At 37.6% G+C, this 22,748-nt stretch overlaps 3 protein-coding genes and 2 pseudogenes across 3 annotated transcripts; 3 read left to right on the top strand and 2 right to left on the bottom strand.

Annotated features, from left to right (window-relative positions):
- The first annotated feature begins 765 nt into the window (after positions 1 to 765).
- LOC17888778 (potassium channel AKT1) lies at positions 766 to 7,215 on the top strand. The gene is made up of 11 exons (XM_006293369.2): positions 766 to 1,093; positions 3,846 to 4,202; positions 4,275 to 4,332; positions 4,428 to 4,745; positions 4,830 to 5,075; positions 5,175 to 5,273; positions 5,360 to 5,392; positions 5,511 to 5,696; positions 5,804 to 5,998; positions 6,096 to 6,171; positions 6,254 to 7,215. The coding sequence occupies exons 1-11, from the start codon at positions 915 to 917 to the stop codon at positions 7,093 to 7,095; spliced, it is 2,589 nt and encodes an 862-aa protein (XP_006293431.1). The 5' UTR covers positions 766 to 914; the 3' UTR covers positions 7,096 to 7,215.
- LOC17887978 (3-ketoacyl-CoA synthase 11) lies at positions 7,190 to 9,392 on the bottom strand. Its single transcript, XM_006293465.2, has 2 exons — positions 9,283 to 9,392; positions 7,190 to 8,992 (listed from the first exon to the last, which is right to left on the bottom strand). Exon 2 carries the CDS (start codon positions 8,980 to 8,982, stop codon positions 7,453 to 7,455), a length of 1,530 nt encoding a protein of 509 aa, XP_006293527.1. The 5' UTR covers positions 8,983 to 8,992; positions 9,283 to 9,392; the 3' UTR covers positions 7,190 to 7,452.
- Positions 9,393 to 12,911: 3,519 nt separating this feature from the next.
- LOC17889846 lies at positions 12,912 to 16,057 on the bottom strand (annotated as a pseudogene).
- A 1,140-nt stretch (positions 16,058 to 17,197) lies between these two features.
- On the top strand, positions 17,198 to 18,142 carry LOC17890423. The gene is made up of 2 exons (XM_023784559.1): positions 17,198 to 17,446; positions 17,507 to 18,142. The coding sequence occupies exons 1-2, from the start codon at positions 17,198 to 17,200 to the stop codon at positions 18,140 to 18,142; spliced, it is 885 nt and encodes a 294-aa protein (XP_023640327.1).
- A 154-nt stretch (positions 18,143 to 18,296) lies between these two features.
- LOC111831049 lies at positions 18,297 to 22,748 on the top strand (annotated as a pseudogene).

The following is a 22,748-nucleotide window of genomic DNA, read 5'->3' as shown; positions in this document are numbered from 1 at the left end:
CATGCTTTTTTATTAAAATCATGTGTTATTCGTTTAATGATTCTTCGATAAAAGTTAAAATCTCATAGTGTTTGTCAATGATTTAGTATAAGATTTTTGAAATTTAAACCGGATTTTAATATATTTTGAAATTAAAAGTACAAAAAAAACCCAGTTTTAAAAATATACCTTGTTATTTTAAAATCTACATATAGTTTCTAAAACCTTCTTCCAAAACCAATATAGAAATTCATGAATCTCTTTAAAAAATTTATCCACCGACAAAATCTAGTCATCTACAAATGCCTAAAGCATGTCTGGATTCCAATCTTTTCCTTTGAGTGGTACAATGTAGACATCAATGTCTCACTTATACTTTACCATTTTGACAAATTACCTATAAATATTATAATCACCATGAGCAAAAGTTTTTAAAACAAAACTCAACTTATATTCTACATCATCTATTTTTTCCAGCTTAGTTTTTTTCTCTATAGTTAGAAGTCAAACAAAAAATAACAAAAATAGTAAGTATAATGATTGAAAAAATTGAGATCATGCTCTGATGTATAGCTTTTAGTCAACTCTTCCTCTTATAGGGACTCATCTTTGTTTTCTCCCTTCTTACAATACAACTATTAATGAGGCAAGAACGATATTTTATTTTATCTTGAGATTTGATAAGCCACTTAGCCACATTTAATGATATTGCTACGTAAGGGGTAAGACGTGAGTGGGGTCCAAGTACATGGTTATTTATTACATAGAGAAAACTTATTTTCTTGAAAGTGAAGGATCCAAAGTCAGAGATGGATGACACACCCTTCGTAATAAAGGCCAAGAAGCTAAGCTGAAGAACCTGCCTCTTTTGCCTCATTTTCTGAAACCAAGAGAAGAAAAACAAGACAAGAAGTGCCAACAAAGAGATAGTGATCATGAGAAGAGGGGCTTTGCTGTGCGGACAAGCCCAAGATGAGATTGAACAGTTGTCTGTTTCGAGAGAGAGTAGTCATTTTAGTCTCACTACTGGAATCTTACCTTCACTTGGGGCTAGAAGTAACCGACGAGTTAAGCTGAGGAGATTTGTTGTGTCTCCTTATGATCACAAATACAGGTTTGACGATTTTGTTATTACCATCTCTTGTTTGGTTTGGTTTTCACTTTTTCTTCTATGTTAGCTAAGGAAGACATTTGACTATTTTCTTACAATTTTAACATTGAATTCTTCATATATGCTCTTATTGTTTCGTTTCTAAGGGGGGTGTATTCAAAGTAGCATTTTAAGAGATTTGAGTTTTAATGACATTTTATGATTTTAGGTAACTTCATATGATTTATGTAAAATTCTTTCAAATCCCACCTAAAACTATGAGATTTGGATTATTATATTTTTAACTAAGGAAGTTCTCTGAAATCCACTAAAATCCTCTGAAATCATTTAAAATCAAATCCACAAACTGTTTTCAATAACAGTGGATTTTAAGGTGGATTTTAAAATGATTAGTTCAATAACACTGGATTTCATGAGACTTTTTAAAATTCATGATTGAATAACACTGGATTTGTAAACCTTTTACAAATCACTTGAAATTCCACTTTGAATACACCCCCCTAAGAATCGGAAATACAAAATAATTTAAGTTTAGGATCATAATTAGCAAGTTCTTATTAGTATTTTTTTTTTGGTATACCAAGTAATTTTTGATGGTTGGTGGTGTCTTGGTGATCAACTTTTGTATTTTATCATTCGTATTTAGTTATATACGATATAATATATATACTAAACTAATTTATTTTTTCCTACTCCAACAAATGATAAATTTGTAATTCACCAAATGATTATTTACCTCATCTATCCTCGAGTTAATTAGAAAGGTTTCATGTTGGTTTTAGATTTTAAACTAATTAATAATCTCTAGTTTGATCTTATACTACACGTACGAAATTAAGAATCAATAATGAAATTTGTCACTTTGTCACTTTTTGTGATGGTATTTATGGGTTGTTGTATTTTGTTTAAAGTCTTATAGATTTTTCCTTTTTAGGCTACAAAATTACGACTAAACATGTTGTTGATCAATTGTATTAGAGTTTAGTAGGTTTCATTTTTTAGGGTTTAGTATTTGGTTATGAAATATGTAGTTTATCAAAAATAAATTCATAAATAGAAAATATTTTAAGTGTTCTAAAATAGCAAATCCATAAAAATTTACTAAAATGACATGTTTATAAATTTTTAGCAAAAATAACATTTTCTATAAGAATCCCAACAATATCTTATAATTTTCAAGTGTTGTGTCTTTTTGAAGAAATACCCATAAAGTGTTTTTCTTTGACATAATAAATAATGTAATTTTTTAATGGTGGGTGACTTTTTTTTTACATAAAAAATGATTTGTATTTTTTTTCTGTGGTTGGTGATCAACTTTTGTATTATACTTGTACTATGTAGTATATACACAATATTAGTCAACCTGTTTTCTATTATTTCTGTAAAAAATTATTTGGTTTGTATAAAAAAAAATTATTTCCCCAATTAGTAACGATTTTACGTTGGTTTAAACAAAGTATGATTTTAATCATTTTATATCCCACTATTTTATTTGAAATAATGTTACTGTCCAAACTTTTTTCACGTTTCTCTATGAAATAATCGTCCAAATTTCACGCTATACATATAAAATGGCAAAACTACCTTCAAATATAAAATGATATTTTGGTCAAACAACACGAAATAGTTGGTTTCTCTTATTTGTGTTTTTCACGTAGGTTAGTTGATATAACAATTGAAAAAAAAAAAAAACTTCATTTATCTCATTTTTAATTATTTTGGGATCTTTTGAAATACATGACAACTAGTGCTCCATTATTGTTCAACATTTGGAATATTCAAATCCTATAGTTTCACTATCATTCTTAAATATTCAAGAAAAGTATATCTAATAATGGTGAAGGCAATTGTAGAATATTCAAGGCCTCCATTATTACTCTAGCTAGTTGGCTAATTAGCTTAAAAGCCGCCTTTCCTTTTGGCTTTTCCTTTTGGAGATAATCTTATAAATGAGAAAGAGAATGTGAACATTCAAGGCACTCATATTTTGATTTCAACGATTGATATACAAATCTGATAAACTATTACTATAACCAAAAGTAGATAAAAAAAAACATTTGTTGGTTGTGTCCTCAACAGGGCCATCAAAACGTAACATGATATGATAGTACTGACAAAAAATGAGACTTATTGGGATATGTTCTACATGGCCTTGTACAAGATCATCTGAATGAGTTTTAAGGCAAAATTTTAGAACTCATATGGATGATTTTAGCGGAACCATTTGGATAGAGATAATTTTTCCAAAAATGACAAATGATATATATATATATATATATATATACTCTTAGAGCTAGAGCATGTCTAAGCGGATGTTTCTTAAAAAGTACTTTACACAAAACATATTAAAAATAAATAAATAATTAAAAAGAAAGAAGCGGTACTGAAAAAGGAACTTTGAGAAGTTATACCTTAAAAAAGACACATGCAAAAATTTAGAACTTGAAATAATAAAAGAAAACTAAAAATAGATTAAAGTAAATAAAATAGTATTTTATTGTGATTTTAGTACTTCTTATCGGTTTACACCGATGGAGGTGGTCTTACGACTCAACTGATTTATTTATCTTCAAAATTATAAATAATATTTTTACAATTATCTTGCAAAATATCATATTTTGTTGTTTTGACAACAAAATATTATATTTTGTTTGTGAAAACCGAAAAATATATTTTTCTGCCAAAACACAAAATCACATTTACATGTTTCCAAAAGTTATAGTAATAGAGACTGAAATGGAAGTGTTTCTTACAGGATATGGGAGGCATACTTAGTGGTTCTAGTGGTTTACACTGCTTGGGTTTCACCTTTTGAGTTTGGGTTCTTGAGAAAGCCAAGGCCACCACTCTCGATCACAGACAACATTGTAAATGCATTCTTTGCAATGGATATCATCATGACATTCTTTGTGGGTTACCTCGACAAGTCGACGTACCTAATTGTTGATGATCGTAAACTGATTGCATTTAAGTACTTGCGTTCTTGGTTCCTTCTTGACCTTGTATCAACCATCCCATCAGAGGTTGCTATGAGAATCTCATCCCAGTCTTATGGATTGTTTAACATGCTTCGTCTTTGGCGTCTTCGCAGAGTCAGTTCCTTGTTTGCCAGGTTCGAATCATAAACTTGTCTTCTTTCCTTTATCATTTTTCTCTAAATCTTGACGGTTTATATTATGAACAGACTCGAGAAAGACCGCAACTTTAACTACTTTTGGGTCCGATGTGCAAAGCTCGTTTGTGTAAGAACATCAAAATGTTTAATATATACCTATACTACACTCTCTCAGTGTTGTAATAGTATAGATACTAACTTATGGTACTTGTATTTTTGTAGGTTACTCTTTTCGCGGTTCATTGCGCTGCATGTTTCTACTACCTTATCGCAGCGCGGAATCATGACCCATTACAAACATGGATTGGAGCATCTAACAAAAATTTCCTAGAGGAAAGCATATGGATGAGATATGTGACTTCCATGTATTGGTCCATCACTACTCTAACCACTGTTGGTTATGGTGATCTGCATCCAGTGAACACTAAGGAGATGATATTCGACATTTTCTATATGCTCTTCAACCTTGGATTAACTGCATACTTGATTGGTAACATGACCAATTTGGTAGTCCATGGAACAAGCCGGACTAGAAATTTCGTAAGCCAAGATCTTCACTACCTACCTTATTCAATCTATGATTTAACAAAGACACTCAGAATTTATTTATTTTTGGTTTTTCAGAGAGATACAATCCAAGCTGCTTCAAATTTTGCTCATCGAAACCATTTACCAGTTCGTCTACAAGATCAAATGCTAGCACATTTATGTTTGAAATATCGGACTGACTCTGAGGGGCTACAACAACAAGAAACTCTTGATGCACTCCCAAAAGCCATTAGATCAAGTATATCACACTTTCTTTTCTACTCCCTCATGGATAAAGTCTACCTCTTTCGCGGCGTATCCAATGACCTGCTTTTTCAACTGGTATATACACGCCGATAAAAATGCATATGAAGAGAAACATCATTCGTCCTTCATTTTCGATACAAAAATGAAGTTTCTATTGCTCTGTACATTTTTCAGGTCTCAGAAATGAAAGCTGAGTACTTCCCACCAAAAGAAGATGTGATCTTGCAGAACGAAGCGCCAACAGACTTCTATATTCTTGTGAATGGTACCGCGGTAATAAAAACGTTCCTCTACAGTTTTGTTAAGTTGACATAAATAAAATAAATGCGAGACTAACTTACATATCTGTTATGATGCAGGACTTAATGGATGTAGATAGTTCAACAGAAACTGTAAGTCACGTCACATGTTTCTCATTTTATATTTACTCCCTTTAGTCTCCAAACCTCTGAACTTGGAGTTACAATGTAACTAAGTATTAACAATGAGAAGTTTATTGGATGATTTCAGGTTGTGAAAGAGGTTAAAGCTGGAGACATTATAGGGGAGATAGGGGTGTTATGTTACAGACCACAACTGTTTACTGTGAGGACAAAGCGGTTGTGCCAACTGTTGCGTATGAATCGTACAACGTTCTTGAATATTATTCAGGCTAATGTTGGAGATGGTACCATAATCATGAATAATTTACTTCAGGTTAGTAAACAGAACTTCTTGAGCTTTTCATTAATTGAAATAAGAAAACCATCTATGAGCAATTTACTTACTGACTTGTCTCACTCTCTTTCTTTGGGGGAGAGCAGCATTTGAAGGACATGAATGATCCTGTGATGTTGAATGTTCTGATGGAGACAGAAAACATGCTTGCTCGGGGTAAAATGGATCTTCCTCTCAATTTATGCTTTGCTGCAATAAGAGAAGACGATTTGCTATTGCATCAGCTACTTAAGAGAGGACTTGATCCTAATGAATCAGATAACAATGGTAGAACACCTCTGGTGAGTGAAATTGGCATACTTATTCTTTTATTTTTCTTCTCATCCAAGCTCTTGGAGACTACAACTTACATCTCTCTTTCTTTTCTTCTGGAAACAGCATATAGCAGCATCAAAAGGAAGTCTGAATTGTGTTCTTCTTCTGTTGGAGTTCAATGCAGACCCCAATTGTAGAGGTACTTGCTTGTACAACTTAGATACTTCCCTCAGTATTTCTGAACTATTGAGCTTCATGGTTTCTCCCAAATGTTAATGCAGACGCGGAAGGGAGTGTACCACTGTGGGAAGCAATGGTGGAAGGACATGAGAAAGTTGTAAAGTTACTATTAGAACATGGCAGTACCATAGACGCAGGGGATGTGGGTCATTTTGCTTGCACCGCGGCTGAACAAGGCAACTTGAAACTACTAAAAGAAATTGTTCTACATGGTGGAGACGTTACTCGTCCCAGAGCCACAGGCACCTCTGCACTCCATACCGCTGTGTGCGAAGAGAACATTGAGATGGTAAAGTATCTTCTTGAGCAAGGTGCAGACGTTAACAAACAGGATATGCATGGTTGGACAGCAAGAGATCTTGCTGAGCAACAAGGGCATGAGGATATTAAAGCTTTATTTAGAGAGAGGTTACATGAGAGGAGGGTGTATATCGAGACAAGTTCTTCGGTTCCTATACTCAAAAATGGGAATCGACGGCTCGGGAGATTCACTAGTGAACCCAATATCCGTCCTGCATCAAGAGAAGTGTCTTTCAGGATCCGGGAAACAAGGGCAAGACGGAAAAATAATAATTTCGACAACTCGTTGTTTGGGGTATTAGCTAACCAAAGTGTAGCCAAGAACGGGCTAGCTACAGTACATGAAAGCAGAACTGGAAACCCAGTGAGAGTGACGATTAGTTGTGCCGAGAAAGATGAGGTAGCCGGGAAGCTTGTGCTGCTTCCTACTAGTTTCCAGGAATTGCTAGAATTGGGTTCCAACAAGTTTGGTATTGTTGCTACCAAGGTTATGAGCAAAGACAACAAGGCAGAGATTGATGATGTAGATGTTATTAGAGATGGAGATCATCTCATCTTTGCATCCGACTCTAAACGCCCATAGGTGTAATCTGCCAAATTCTATCACATTTTGTTATTAATGACAAGTTGATAACTTTTGTTTTTAACAAATTTTTCAAAAAATGAAACACCCTCAATAAAGAATGCTTCAAGCCTTCAAGGACATATACATGCAAAATTGCAGACACAACAACCAAAAACACAAGTTGGACCGACCATTGCCGGTCTGCTGCTGTCCACCAACATGTTTTTCCACTAAAAAGAAGAAAAAATGTTTAACCAGTTTGGTGTTTCAGATAACCAATAGAGAACCATGGAAATTAATTTTGAAGAGACAGTATCAAAAGCTTAAAACTCAAGAGAACATCTTCTGAAAAATTGCCACTGTTGGATGTGGTTTCTAGATTGGGGATACCTTGGGGACATCAACTGGGAACTCATGGATCTCATCCATCCATGGGTTCTTCTCCTTTTTAGGATTTACCGACCTTACCGCTCTCCAAACCGAGCTGTTGCACTTGAACCCTGAACCAAAAGCTATCTGCCAAATTCTATCACCTTTCTTGATCCTTCCTTTAGCCTCACTATATGCTAACTCATACCACAAAGAACTGCTGGATGTGTTACCAAAACGGTAAAGTGTCATTCTCGACGGTTCCATGTGCCAATCTGTGAGTTTCAAGTTCTTCTCCAATTCATCAAGAACAGCTCTTCCTCCCGCATGGATGCAGAAATGTTCAAATGCTAGTTTGAAATCTGGGATGTAAGGCTTGATCTTCATCTTGAAGAGTTTTCTTCCAACTAATGTTGCAAAGAACAGAAGCTGTTCAGATGTAGGCAAAACCAGTGGTCCTAACGTCGTGATGTTTGTCTTTAGAGCATCACCCGCAACAGCCATTAGTTCTTTGGAGAGTGTTACACCAACCTTACTTGTGGAATCCTCTTCTTGAGTTATGCAGCCAAAACACTTATCATCAGCTCCTTTATGGGTTCTAACCGTATCAACAAGCTCATATTTCGATCTTCTTCTGTCCCATCGTTTGTTCGAGAGAAGAATCGCTGCACCTCCCATTCTAAAAAGACAATTAGAAACAAGCTTTGACCGGTCATTCCCAAAATACCAGTTCAATGTAATATTCTCCATACTAATCACCATGGCATAAGTATTGGGAATGCTATGAAGAAGATGTTTAGCCAAATCGATCGAGATCAAACCAGCACTGCAACCCATTCCTCCCAAGTTGTAACTAAGTATGTTCCCACGGAGCTTATAGTGATTCACAACCATAGCCGATAACGAAGGTGTCGGGTTAAACAAACTACAGTTAACAATCAATATCCCAATATCCTTAGGATTCACATTAGTCTTAGCAAGAAGCTCATCAATGGCTCCAAACATCACAGTCTCGGCCTCTTTTCGCGCTTCTTTCATACACGGATTCGGTGGAACATTAAGGACAGCCTCAGGTAAATAAGTAGACTCACCAAGTCCCGAACGTTGTAAAATCTTGCGCTGGAACTCAAGATTCTCCTCTGTGAAAGAACCAGTGAGTTTAGAACGGTCCATAAAGATCTTTTTAGTGCATTTACGAGAATCATCAGGCTTGAAACAGGAGAAGTCAACCAAGTAGACAGGACGTGGCCGAGTCATGAAGTAAATAGTCATTAAAAACACAAGGAGCATGGAACAAACAACCACTGAGATAAGATTGTACTGAAGATGTTCCCATAAGTTACGAAGATCGCTGAGTGAAAAAGTCGAAATCTGCGCTGCGATTACAAGTACCAAAGGGGAGAGGAAGAGGTACATGCCATGTGTGATAAGGTAATGGTAACCAAGCTTCACATACTTAAGCTTCACTGATTTTTTGAAATCAGGAAGGTTACGATCATGTGATCCAATCAAAGGTTTCTTCTGCTCAACATCCATAGCTTATTCTCTGCTTGGAAAAAGTCAAAATGGTACAGAACCACAAATCAATATGTGACATTTCATTAATATTCCGACAAAACAAACCACTTGCGGAACAGAACATAAGAGGTTCACTTCTAATCCAGTTCCACTAAAACCTAAACCACATCAATTACTAGATTATAATCAAGATCGAATTTTGTTTTTTAACTAGAAAAACACACAATTAAGAATGCATTTACAAGACCTAGGTTTATATCGTTTCCATGTTCGGTAATGAGATTATTTGAGGAAAAGAAACAGAACATAGAGACTAACCTTACTTGCAGAACTCTCCGGTGCTTAATTGCAGAACATAGAGACTAATCTTACGGAGAAACCGAGAAGAAGAGAGATAGAGATAGAGAGGAAACAATTTGTTAATTATTTTTTTTTTTGTCTCGCTGCACAGTTGTCGCAGTAGCTGTGTTGGCTTTTTTTTTTTTTTTCAAAAGAACACTAGAGGTTAAGAAATAAACATATCTTATTAAAATCCTCAACTTTATTCGGATCTACAGAAAACGAATCATCAAATTTAATCAATTATACTGAAGGTTACACATACCCACTACGCAGTATCTTTATCTTTTCTTTGTCGACATTTTTTTGATTCTTGGCACACTTATGTAGAATCTTATGAACCAAAGTTTTTTATTTCATTTTACAAAGTTCATCTATTAAACTTCCAAAAAAATAATAGATGGTGAACTTTTAGGTTTTTCCCCACTTTTATTTTAGAGAAAAAAACTAAATTGACCCAAATGAAGCGATTAATTACTAGATTTACTTATAAAATATTTGGGTTAGATGGGTACTTTTTGTACCGAAAATACCCTTTTTTGCTTTGATAGGAAAAAAAGTCAAAATTACCACTCTCAAAATAACCAGGGAATTTTCGAAAAATTGAAAATATTTTATAAAGTCTGTCGTTAATATCGTGACAGAGTTTTTTTGTACGAAAAATTAATTGTAGGATGACAGATTTATTTTGAATGACAGATTTGTTTCTAAATAGTTACGACATATTTAATATGAGTGACATATTTTTTTGTATGACAGATTTTTAAAGGAATAGACGACAGATTTATATTATATACGACAGATTTTTGTAATGTATGACAGTTTTATGAAAATATCTGACAGATTTATTTTGTTAGTTGTTGCAGATTTTTTCCCAAAAAAAAAACATGTCGTGTACTGACAGACTTGTTAACAAAAAATTAATTACTAGTTTGGCGTATAGTGATGACAGATTTGTATAAGGTTATGACATATTTTAAAATTTTACTTAAAAATTGTCACTTGATAACAGATTTGTTAAAAGTAGTTAAAAATTGCTAGAATGACCTATGTGTGTTATGACAGATTAATTTTTCTTGTGACAGTTTTTTTTTTCTTCTTTTTAATATTTGTTTATGTGACGACATAATTGTAACATGTAATGACAGAGTTTTTGTTGGGTTATAACAGATTTATATAAATCTGTAGCGACAGTTTTTATTTTTCCGTGTAGCAAGAGAGCTGTTGTTTATTTTTCTTTAAAATTAGTTTGTGAGGGATTTGTTATTTACTATGACAGATTTTTATATAACATATTGACAGCTATTTTTTGGTGTGTGGCGACAGATTTTTTGGTGTGTGGCGACAGATTCTTTACTTATGCTTAGCGACAGATTTTTATAAGGTGTGTGGCGACAAATTTTTTGGGGAATACGTGAAAATTTGACCAATTAAAGGGTTAGTTAAAGGAAATATGTTAGGGTTTTTTTGAAGTTACGGCTTCTTATCATTTGCCTCTCTTCCTCCTCTCTCCATCGTGACTAGAGTTTTTTTTCCTTCTTAGGTTTAATCAACTACTTAATCACGTATTTCCTTCTTAATCAAATCCTTTTTCTTCCTTCTTGTTCGATTACAGTTAAGGTATTAATGCTTAACAAAAAAAATTTCCTTCTTCTTCTACGTTATTATAGCAGACCATGTGTTTTCTTCTATATTCATTGATTTTCATACAAAACAATCTTGTTTTTCGATTACAAGGTTATCTTACTTATTTTCTTATTTTTCTCTTTCAGGATTTGGGTTATATTGGTGTAAGAATGTGACGATCCAAAGGGGCTGATTTGGATACGAAGCAAGTGATCCTTGTTTGTGGTAATTGGTTCTTTGATGACAATAAATAGTTGTTTGCTGTTGATAATAAAAGGGGATCTCGAATCCTAGAATATAATTGTCAAACAAGTTATGATGATTGCATTGGTGTGGTTTGTGAGGATTATGGGTTGGATAACAGATTGTTTGATGTTGTGTTGAGTTACAAAATTTCGAAGATGGTATCTCAGAATTTACCGGGTGATACACCACCAGTCATCATTGGGAATTCTAGACAGTTTAACGTTTTTTTGGGTCAATTAGAAAGGGAAACACTTAGACTTTGCGTTGAAGTGAAGAAGAAATTACATGTTGAGTCGCATCAAAAGGGAAAAGAACGAGCGTTCAACGAGACTGACTTGGTTGAAGATCAAGTTGAGTTAGCCAAGGAGAAGGTGTATGAAGAGATCGACGAAGATGATAGCAGATTTGATTATTGTGATGATTCTGATGGAACGGACTTTGATGATGAAAATTTTAGCTTGTACGGAGTTCCTCGTGAAGAAGAAGAAAATCAGAAATTACCAATCAAGAAGAGGAGTTCAAGTTTTTTGTTTGAAGAAAACAAAGAAGATAATACCGTCGCAAAGTTAGATTTGTCTTCAGTTAATTTGGCTGTTGGACAATGTTTTGATACGAAAGAGCACTTGGTAACACGGCCGAAGATACTAACCGTGGTACAAAGGTTTGATTTTTTTGTTTCCATATCAACACCTTATCTACTGATTGTCAAGTGTTGGGTAAAAGGATGCACGTGGAGGGTAAGAGCTACAACACAAAGTGATTATCCAAAGTTTCATGTGCGTGTTTTTATCTCAGAACATACTTGCTCAGTAACATATCGTTCTGCACGCGCTCGACAAGCAACTCATCAAATACTCGGAGTCTTGTATAAAGATTTTGTTGGTGGAGTTGGTCCCAAGGTATTACCAATTCACGTTGCTGAAGCTTTGAATAAACGCTTTAAAATCAAGGTATATTTTATGATATCATTAACTTATTTTTTACACCCTTTAAAAAAAAACATAATCCGCAATATTTGTGTTTGGATAGATGGTGTATTGAAAAGCATTTCGAACGCTAAGGCATGCTCGACGATTGATCAGGGGTAGTCCAGAGAGTGGTTATGAGCAGTTACCTACGTATTTGTACATGATAAGGAGAGCGAATCCCGGAACTTATACACGACTTGAAGTTGATGAGGATCAAAGATTTAAGTACTTGTTTATTGCTTTTGGTGCAAGCATAAATGGATTTCCATACATGAGAAAAGTTGTCGTCGTTGATGGTACCTTTTTACAGGGAAAATACAAAGGGACACTGCTTACAGCAACAGCTCAAGATGGCAATTTTCAGATTTTTCCAATTGCAATTGCTATGGTTGATACAGAGAATGATGAATCCTGAGAATGGTTTTTCAGGCAGCTCAGTTGTGTGATACCCGACGACGAGAGCCTTGCTATTATTTCTGATAGGCACCAGTCGATTGGAAAAGCAATTAAGATGGTTTATCCGAAGTCTAGTAAAGGAATATGCACATACCATCTGTACAAGAATATTTTGGTCCGTTTCAAAGGTAAAGATGCATTTGGTTTGGTTAAAAAGGCGGCATATGCTTTCAGGCTAGTGGATTTTCAAACTACATTTGATCAGATAGAAGCGTTGAATCCAGCAAAGACTCTATCATGTCCAAAAAAAAGTAAGCCTACATACCATATATTCTGGAATCCATATAAACAAAAGAAATGAAAAATAAACAACTACGAATCATCAAGGTGTGGGATTACAAGGTCTTTAGCTCGAGGATATCCATCAAACATTTGCGGTGTTATGGCTAGGTCTCTCACTTCGTCATATAACTCCACTGCAAGCTTTATCCGGAGAGACGCCATGTTCTCGTCGCAAACCCCAACGAATGTTTTATTAAGAACTAAACATTCAATGTACTTTAGAGAGTACATACCACAATCACCAGGATTTTCATTCAAAGGGACATTCCTCTTCACTCTACTCACTTCCAACATTTGTCTACTATTCTTACGATGTTTCTCAGGAATAGCAACGTTTAACAATGCTGGGATCATTTGCCTGAGAGACAAACACTCAAGAGTCATATTACTGTCACTCACCATGCTTGGGATGCTATCATAGACATTAATCTTCCCCTGCAGTAAGTCAATAAGCAGAGCCACCCAATGGTTTCCATTGACAGACAGACAACCATACAAGTGATCAACATCAATCCACCATACCTTTTTTGTCGCTGTCTCAGTTGGGGCTGTACCATTTACGTGCTCCAAACAAGAGTTATTAAACAAGAAATTTTTTGGAGCCATATCGAACTGCTTGAAATCATTCACCAAAGTCCTGAGAAAGTCTTGATCTATGAATGCTATACGCTCTTTAGGATACGGACAAGGATTAAGCATAGACCTTCTCCTGAACATAGACATTGTAGCACTTATGTGCTACAAATGACATGAGCTAATGAGCATATTAACTTCTATTTTTGAATAAATCAGACCAAAATATTGTGAATTACTTACATAGTCTTTTAGCCATCCATACTCTGAGTGTGGCCAATGCTCTCTCTTAGCCATGATTTGCCAATAAAATCTCACAGCTACGTTGCTAGTGCTATGTCTTTCTTCCCTGTCAATAAATAATCAGTACATAAATAGGTAGACGATTACAAAAAAAAGTATAGTTGTAGAATCATACTTATCGAGGTCGAGAAAATCCATAAGTCTATGAAATTTTTTGTCAGGCACATGCTTAAGATGATCACATGCCACATTATCACTCTCTTTAATTATACGCTTCACCGTCGAGTTACCAACATAAGGAAACTTCTGCGACTTAGACAATTGTGGCACTCGTCTTGGATGATTCAGAGGTCCATCCAACTTGTCTATCAGATCTTTAAGGGTACTCAAAGTGGCGTCCATATTTTTAGCAGCCAAAGCCTCTTCCTCGTTAGACCATGTGTCTTCACTTGTTGCCATTGTCGTCTTAGCCTTATTAAATTGGTATGTAATATCTTCAACATCCTTGCAAACATCAAACTTATTTTTCTTGTTCTTCATTTTATTGGGACTTTCAAAGAGAGGAAGACAACCAGAAATCTCACTTGATGTTTTCTTCTCATTCTTGACGGTGTAAACCTTTTTAACCACCCTTTGAGATGGAAATTCATCATGTAAGGTCTGCTGCATCTCAACCATCCAAGACTTGAAGCAAACAGAAAAAACAAAATAAAAAAACCTCATAAGCGATAGTAATGTAACTATAAGTCTTGAGAAGAAAGAATTTAACTTACAGGTTGTTTACTATTTCCCTCATCATCTTCATCATGAATCGAAATGGCATCATCTGGTGCATCAGTTGGTTTTGCCTCTTTCAGATCTTTCAACTCTGTCTCAACTATTTTAATCCTCTCACTCGTTTTTTCAACAACAGTTTCAAATTTACTCTCAAGCTCATCTAGTCGACTGCTTAAAGACTTGCCCAATTCAGAGATAGTCCCATTCACTTTTTCTATTGCTCTCTAAATATCCAACATGCTTTTCTTCTCTTGTTCAGCATCCTACAATACTTTTTATGTTAAAATATATATACTTTTAAAAGAAACAATGTTGAATATAATAATTAAGGGAAACCTTACATCCATATGTTCTTCGCGAATCATATCCGTCTTATTGATGACATTTGTTCCTTCATCTTTTTCTGAATGAGTCACGTTCATTCTCTTCTTCCTAGGACTGCTTCTACAATTTTCATTCTCCTTATCTGCTACCTTTCTTTTTCTCTTTTTCAAATACACATCACCCATTTTGGCACACTCCCAAGCATCTAAAGATAAACGGTTATTAATGATATCTTTAATCAACTCATCTAGGTCTGGATCCGTGTTCTCAGCTGTGTCACACCATTGAGGGTACATGGTTTCCTCTGAAACAAGAACCATATGCCTTACACGTACCTACAACCAACAATTGAAGATATTAGTTCCCATTTAACTATTTATAAAAAAAACACTAACACTTACTTTTCCATGATTCTCCTTCTCTTTTTAATGAAGTTTTGGAAAACTATATTTTTCCGTGAAGATCGCCAATCAAGTAGTGGAGCACCTATCATTTCTGTCCTTCTCTCCCCCATAAAGTTCTCCAATTCCATGAACACTTTCATAAACCCAAATCAACAAAGCATGAACACAACCATGTATTGTGTATGAAGCTTTCTCAAGGTTGACAACCTTAATAGAATTCATAAGACAAGTAAAAGCCACTCGACCCCAAGGATATTTCTCAAAAGCTACTGGATCTAAAACTCTTTTAGCGGTTGACAACGGGATTCTAGATTGAGAATGAATTCCATGTACACATACCAATAATAGGCATAACCTACCAACCATCAACCTCTTCTCAAGCGACGATGCCTTACTAAAATCAATAACATTTAACATCTCATTAAACATTGGACCTTCTGTAGTTGTTCCTATTTTCATCTCTTTCCAAAACTCATGGTGATCACCATCAAAGTTCTCAGACACGTCAAAAGGGTCACAATTTAACCGTCTAATATCTGAAAACTCGTTTAAAGAGAATCTGATAGGTCTACCATCAATCAAAGACCAAACCTCATGAATGTTGTTGATGGCAAGCTGATGTGTGAGGAAGAAATGAACTCTGTTAGCAGACCATGTGTACTCCAATTCAGCTAACTTTATAAACACTCCAAGCGATGAATTCTTCAACTTATCCCACACGTCTAATCCTAATCCCTCTTTTATAAGACCAATTTTTGAGAAAAACAGTAGTGGTTCATGCATGCTCCTATCTTGAAGAGGTGATTTCCCTTCCTCATAAAGACGAGTAGGATATTTTTTGCTTGAAGACGCCATTCCTAAACAATAGAAAATCAATGTGACAGCCATTAGATTTCAATTTAAGAAGCAAAACACAATTGTAAATCTGTCATTCACAATGACGTTGGCGGAATTTAGTTTTTATAAAAAAATAATTAACTTGGAAAAAATCCTTACCAAAATATGTAGAATCACACCACCAATAGTTTTAATTGTTCACCTTAGCTATTGTGGAACACGATCTGTCACCTAAAAATCAATTTAAAAACTGCCAATATATTAGTCAAGGCAACAATACAATCATAGGTCAAACTGTATTTGCAAAAAAAATTTCTAAAAAATCCAACAAGAAATCCAATGAAACTGGTAACAGAATAATGAATCGTTCATATGTGCTAATCACAAACAAGAATAGAAACAAAAAGAATTAAAATTGTTTATCAAAAATCTAGAAATTGAAAATTAAAGTCGGTTAGAATTTAAACTTACCTTACAATGTTGAAAGATGTCACCAATGAAGGAAGCTGTCGACCATGGGAGATTACAAGAGAAGGTACCAGACGTATCAACAATTCAGATTACGCTGTTTCTAGAGCCAATTGGCGCGAACCATAAGATTTCCGATTAAGACAGAAGCTTACGGAGTGGAGGAGATTGTCAGAGACCCAATGTCGATTACGCTGCTGCTAGAGATGTGAAGAAACGAAGCGACTTACAAGAAGGGGGAAGAGCCTTCTCCCCAGAGAATCGAACCCGAATAGTCAAGAGACCAAGTCAGATGGAAGTGAATCACTGATTGTAGTCTAGCGCATGAATCTCAGTCATTGAGTAATTGAAGAAAAGAGGAAAACATTAGGGTTGATCGCTTTGTTTGGCTTAAGAGAAGGGAAAACACGAAAGCGTCGATGTTTTGTTTTTCTTTTTATTATTTAATTTCTTATTCTCATTTTTAATACCATAATTTGATTATAAAACTTTGTTAACAAAAAATAATTGGGTTTTTGGTCTTTCTACACAAATATTATGTCAAACTAGTAATGTGATATTTTAGGATGTCAATTGAGTTATTTTTACCCATATTTGGGTCAATCTAGTTAATTTTCACTTTATTTTATTGTAGTATAGTCAATTACAATGAATCATATATTTTTTAAAATTATTACGTTCCTAGACCTAATGGAGAATGAAGGCGATTTGAGAGCGACGGTACGGGATGCAACGATGATGGTTATTGGGGAGAAGGAACACCCACCAGGAGATCCACCTGACTCTGTGGGGACGTGGGCGCAGAGGGCAGCTGGTGGTAGTGCAGGTGGGAGGGTCGTTCCAGAATCGGTGTTAAAGGAGGAGTTTGTGGAGGCGAGGTTGAGTCTTGAGTTTCCGGATGGAGAGGATGGGGAACCGGTGTTCACAGTGGGAGAGGAGGTTGGTGCGGTTATGAGTGGCCTTTGGAAATAGTGTATGATTGTGAAAGTTCTCGGCAAGAACATCTCCATTGCCGCGATGAGTCGAAGGTTGAAGGAGATGTGGAAGCCTAAGGGGGCAATGCATGTGTTGGACTTGCCAAGGCAGTTCTTCATGGCGCGTTTTGAGCATGAGGAAGAATATCTGGAAGCTTTAACAGGTGGTCCGTGGAGAATGTTTGGTAGTTATTTGATGGTGTGTGCATGGTCTCCGGAGTTTGATCCAGTTCGTCATGAGATTATGACCACGCCTGTTTTGGTTCGAGTGTCTAATATTCCAGTGATCTTTTATCATAAAATGATCTTGATGGGGATGGCTCAAGGTTTGGGGAGACCGCTTAAGGTGGACTTGAATACGATGAACATTGAGTGTGCTAGATTTGCCAGAATATGTGTGGAGGTGGATCTAAGGAAGCCATTAAAGGGGGCAATAATGATTAATGGAGATCGGTACTTTGTTTCCTATGAAGGCCTCAATTCAATTTGTTCGGGATGTGGAGTTTATGGTCATCTCGTTCATTCGTGTCCGCGACGTGCTCTGGAAAAAGAGGTAGTTCTAACGGCTCCAAGGGAGATGGAATTGCCGCAGGCTAACACAGGCGGCGGATGGTTTTACGGAGGTGCGACGGAGGAGCAGAGGGTCGGTTCAATCCTCTAAACCTAATACGCCGGTAAGAGTTGACCAGGAGGCCGGGCGTAATCTTCGGGAGATTCCGCCATCAAATTTAGGAAATGTTGACATATCTAACCAATTCGAGAATTTGGAAGATATTGATACGGCTCCAGAGCAAAGGGATGAGAATATACGATCGATGACTAATAAGGAAAATGCGGTTTGCTTTCAAGCAAGGAGAGAGAAGAGTGTGGCGCAAGTTACCGAGGTGAGGAAATCAACTAGGGCCGAAACTGGGATGGGAGGTTCACGAGATGGGCCTAGAGTTCGAAAGGCCCAACAGAACAAGGAGACAGCTTATGCGGATACAGCTAAAACAAACAAACAAGGCCGGCCCGTTAGGGGACTAATATTTGGCCCCATCACGAATGAGAATCCATCATTGGTTTCTGGCAAGCGACTTAGAGTTGAGACGACAAGTATGGGTCGGCCAGGCGGAGCTTTTATGTTGAATGGGGGTGAGCAGGGAGCATGTCGGTCTATTCTGAGTTCGAGAATGGACGAGTCAGAGAAGGTTTGGCATGGGACTGAGATCTTGGTGGACATTCCTGAGATAGTGAACTTAAGCGACTCGTTTGGGAAGGAGACGGGTGGTGTTCAAGCTTAACGGTTTTCCCCGGGGGTTCTTTATCACCTTAAAGAAGTTATGAATTGTCTATTATGGAACTGCCGGGGGGCAAATAAACCTAATTTTTGACGTTCCATCCGCTATATGCTAAAGAAGTTTAGTACAGATGTTCATGCTATCTTCGAAACTCATGCAGGGGGTGATACGGCGATGAAAATTAGTCAAGGTCTTGGATTTGACAAATCCTTTCGAGTAGATGCTGACGGTCAGAGCGGGGGTTTGTGGCTGCTATGGAGGTCGAGTGTTGGGAATGTTGTTATTGTGGAGTTTTCAGACCAGTTCATTTGTGCTCGGGTGGAAAATGGTGTGGACTCGATACATTTAATTATGGTATATGTCGCGCCGTCTGTGAGTCGTAGGAGTGGGCTCTGGGGGCAGCTTCATGAGGTTATACAAGGTATTGATGGTATGTTTTTTGTGGGAGGGGACTTTAATATTATTGTGAGGTTGGATGAAAGTACAGGCGGTAATGTAGTTTATCAAGTGATTCGCTGGCAGGATGCTTCCGTCACACATCTACCGTTCTTGGCTTCTGATCATGCCTCGCTTTACTTGCAGTTGAATCCGATGGTGAGCCGTAATCCGAGTCGCAGACCATTTAGATTTAAGGCTGCTTGGCTTACGCACCATAGCTTTAAGGAGCTACTACACTCTTCTTGGCGTCATGATATGGCTACACCGGAAGCTTTGTTGGTTTTGCGTGGAACGCTACAGAAATGGAATAGAGAGGTGTTTGGAAACATCTCCAAACGAAAAGAGAAATTAATGGCAGAGATCAAGTTGGTGCAAGATATGTTGGATTCAATCACGACGGGTGAGCTTCTGTCGAAGGAGTGTATGCTACTTAATGAATTAGATAAAGTTCTAGAGCAAGAGGAACCATTGTGGTTTCAAAAGTCGCGGGAGAAATTGTTTGCTCTCGGAGATCGAAATACGAGCTTCTTTCACACCTCCACTATAATTCGTAGGCGAAAGAATATAATCGACATGTTGCAAAATGATTCGGGAGCTTGGGTGACTAGTCCCGTGGAGTTAGAGGAAATAGCTCTTGCTTATTACAAACGGCTTTACTCTCTCGATGACGTGGATCCAATAGTGGCAGGTTTAACAAGGGAAGGTTTCTATAGGCTTTCCATGGCAGAACAGAGAGTTTTAAACAAGCCGGTGTTGAAGAAGGAAGTTGAGGAAGCGGTTTGTAGCATGGGAGCTTTTAAAGAACCGGGTCCCGATGGCTACCAACCTCTCTTTTACCAAAAATGTTGGGATACAGTGGGCGAATCTGTTGTTCGGTTTGTGTTGAGATTTTTTGAAACAAGTGAGCTTTCTCCTGGTTTGAATGACGCTCTTGTGGTGTTGATTCCGAAAGTTGTTAAGCCAGAAACAATTACTCAGTTTAGACCGATAAGTCTTTGCAATGTTTTGTTTAAGACGATAACGAAGGTAATGGTTTTGAGGCTGAAAACGGTGATAACGAAGCTCATAGGGCCAGCTCAATCCAGCTTTATACCAGGGCGACTTAGTATCGATAATATTGTTGTCGTGCAAGAAGCTGTTCATTCCATTTGTCGCAAGAAAGGTCGGAAAGGGTGGATGTTGCTTAAGCTTGATTTTGAAAAAGCATACGATCGTATTAGGTGGGATTTCTTAGAAGACACTCTTACTGCTGCAGGGTTGTCGGATATGTGGGTAAAGTGGATTATGACATGTGTTACAAGACCCTCCATGAATATTTTGTGGAATGGTGAGAGAACAGAGCCATTCATGCCCTCGCGTGGATTAAGGCAGCGTGATCCTTTGTCACCGTACTTGTTCGTATTGTGCCTTGAACGTCTTTGTCACCAGATTGAGGGAGCAATAGGTAGAAAAGAGTGGAAACCTATTCGACTATCTCAAGGAGAACCATTGTTATCTCATATGTGCTTTGTGGATGATTTAATTTGGTTCTCGGAGGCTTCAATAGCGCAGATTAAAGTGATCCGGGGTGTGTTGGAACGCTTTTGCTTGGCATCAGGCCAGAAAGTAAGCTTAGAGAAGTCTAAGATTTACTTCTCGAAGAATGTTTCTAGAAGCTTACAGCGATTAATCACGGAGGAGAGTGGCATCAATGCGACTATAGATCTGGGCAAGTATTGTGGAATGCCGGTTCTTCAAAAGAGGATAAAAAAAAAACGTTCAGTGCAGTACTAGAGAGAGTCTCTTCTAAGCTCGCAGGTTGGAAAGAGAGGAGTTTAAGCCTCGCGGGTAGACTGACGCTTACTAAGGCTGTCCTTGCTTCAATCCCGGTTCATACCATGAGTGTGATCTCCATGCCGCAAGCGTTATTGGATGAGTTGGATAAATTTTCTCGTTCCTTCTTGTGGGCAGTTCATCGGAGAAGAGGAAGCAGCATTTGGTTGCTTGGTCGCGAGTGTGTGACCAAAAGCTGAGGGCGGCGTTGGAATTAAAAGTGCTGGGGATATGAACAAAGCGTTATTAGCCAAAGTGGGTTGGCGCCTTCTTCAGGATCAGAGCAGTCTCTGCGCAAGAGTTTTGAGAAAGAAATATAAGGTTGGTGATACAAGAAACATGGCTTGGCTGGTAAGTATTGCCTTAGGAGTGTGAGAAGTGGTGTTAAGGGGCCATAGGTGGGTGTCGGGCGATGGGAAGAATGTCCTGTTTTGGAAAGATCGATGGCTTTTAAAGACATAACTTCTCGAGGAAATGGGAGGAGGATTACCCGTTAATCGAGAACATGAGCGGGTTGCGGACTTGTGGCGTGATGATACGGGTTGGGCATTTGAGAGTATTGGGCCGTACATATCGATGGATACAAGACTAAGGTTGGGGGCGATGGTGCTCGATAACATAACCGGAGCAAAAGACCGACTTTCGTGGGGTGAAAATCTGGATGGCCGGTTCAAGGTCAAGTCCGCTTATAAACTCTTAACAGAGACGCATGATCCGCAACCTAATATGGAGAAGTTTTGGAGTCGGGTTTGGGATGTTGTGGCTCCGGAGAGAGTAAAAGTTTTTTTGTGGCTTGTTGGCAACAAAGCTATCATGTCAAACTCAGAACGGTTTAGGAGACACTGTGTACGTCCTCGCTATGCACGGTTTGCAAAGGGGGTGAGGAAACTATAATCCATATTTTACGAGACTGTCCGGCTATGTTAGGGCTTTGGCAGCGAATAGTCCCTAGAGGGAAGAGACAACAGATTTTTACACTACCTCTTCTACAATGGTTATATGATAACCTTACTAGGGACACGACGACGGAGGACTTATCTTGGTCGACTCTATTTGGGATGGCTGTTTGGTGGGGATGGAAATGGCGTTGCGGGAATGTTTTTGGGGTGAACGGTAAATGTCGTGATAGAGTTTGATTTGTGAAAGATTTGGCTAAGGCAGTGATGGAGGCTAATGCTGCTCAACGGGACGTACCGGTGGGGATTATTCGAGTTGAACGGATGATTGCTTGGTCTCCTCTGGGAGCGGGTTGGTGGAAGATTAACACAGACGGAGCATCTCGGGGAAACCCGGGCATGGCTACGGCAGGGGGTGATCCGAGATGAGAATGGAGCGTGGATAACAGGGTTTGCTCTGAATATTGGGATTTGCTCGGCCCCGTTAGCGGAGTTGTGGGGTGTCTATTATGGGCTATGTATGGCTTGGGATAGACATGCTTCTCGGGTCGAGTTAGAGGTTGATTCGGAGATTATGGTGGGTTTTCTTCAGACGGGGATTAGTGATGCTCATCCGTTGTCTTTCCTGGTGCGCTTGTGCCATGGCTTTATATCGAGGGACTGGATTGTCCGTATTGTTCACGTGTATAGGGAGGCTAATCGTCTTGCGGACGGATTAGCTAACTATGCTTTTGATCTTGCTCTGGGACTTCATTTTCTAGAGATTGCTCTTGGTGGGGTTGGAGAGATTCTAGCAGCCGATGCTCGAGGAGTTGCGCTTCCACGAAGAATTTGCGTTTAA

Source organism: Capsella rubella, unplaced genomic scaffold, assembly GCF_000375325.1.
Source record: "Capsella rubella cultivar Monte Gargano unplaced genomic scaffold, Caprub1_0 scaffold_4, whole genome shotgun sequence".
In the NCBI taxonomy this organism is placed as follows: domain Eukaryota; kingdom Viridiplantae; phylum Streptophyta; class Magnoliopsida; order Brassicales; family Brassicaceae; genus Capsella; species Capsella rubella.
This window is presented reverse-complemented; position numbering and strand designations above follow the sequence as displayed.

Coding starts and splice junctions, on each gene's coding strand:
- LOC17887978 (XM_006293465.2), bottom strand. CDS start 8,982: ATGGATGTTGAGCAGAAGAAACCTTTGATTGGATCACATGATCGTAAC.
- LOC17890423 (XM_023784559.1), top strand. CDS start 17,198: ATGGAGAATGAAGGCGATTTGAGAGCGACGGTACGGGATGCAACGATG. Junction 17,447..17,506: donor TGTTCACAGTGGGAGAGGAG/GTTGGTGCGGTT, acceptor GTTCTCGGCAAG/AACATCTCCATTGCCGCGAT.
- LOC17888778 (XM_006293369.2), top strand. CDS start 915: ATGAGAAGAGGGGCTTTGCTGTGCGGACAAGCCCAAGATGAGATTGAA. Junction 4,333..4,427: donor GATGTGCAAAGCTCGTTTGT/GTAAGAACATCA, acceptor GTATTTTTGTAG/GTTACTCTTTTCGCGGTTCA. Junction 5,274..5,359: donor TTCTTGTGAATGGTACCGCG/GTAATAAAAACG, acceptor GTTATGATGCAG/GACTTAATGGATGTAGATAG.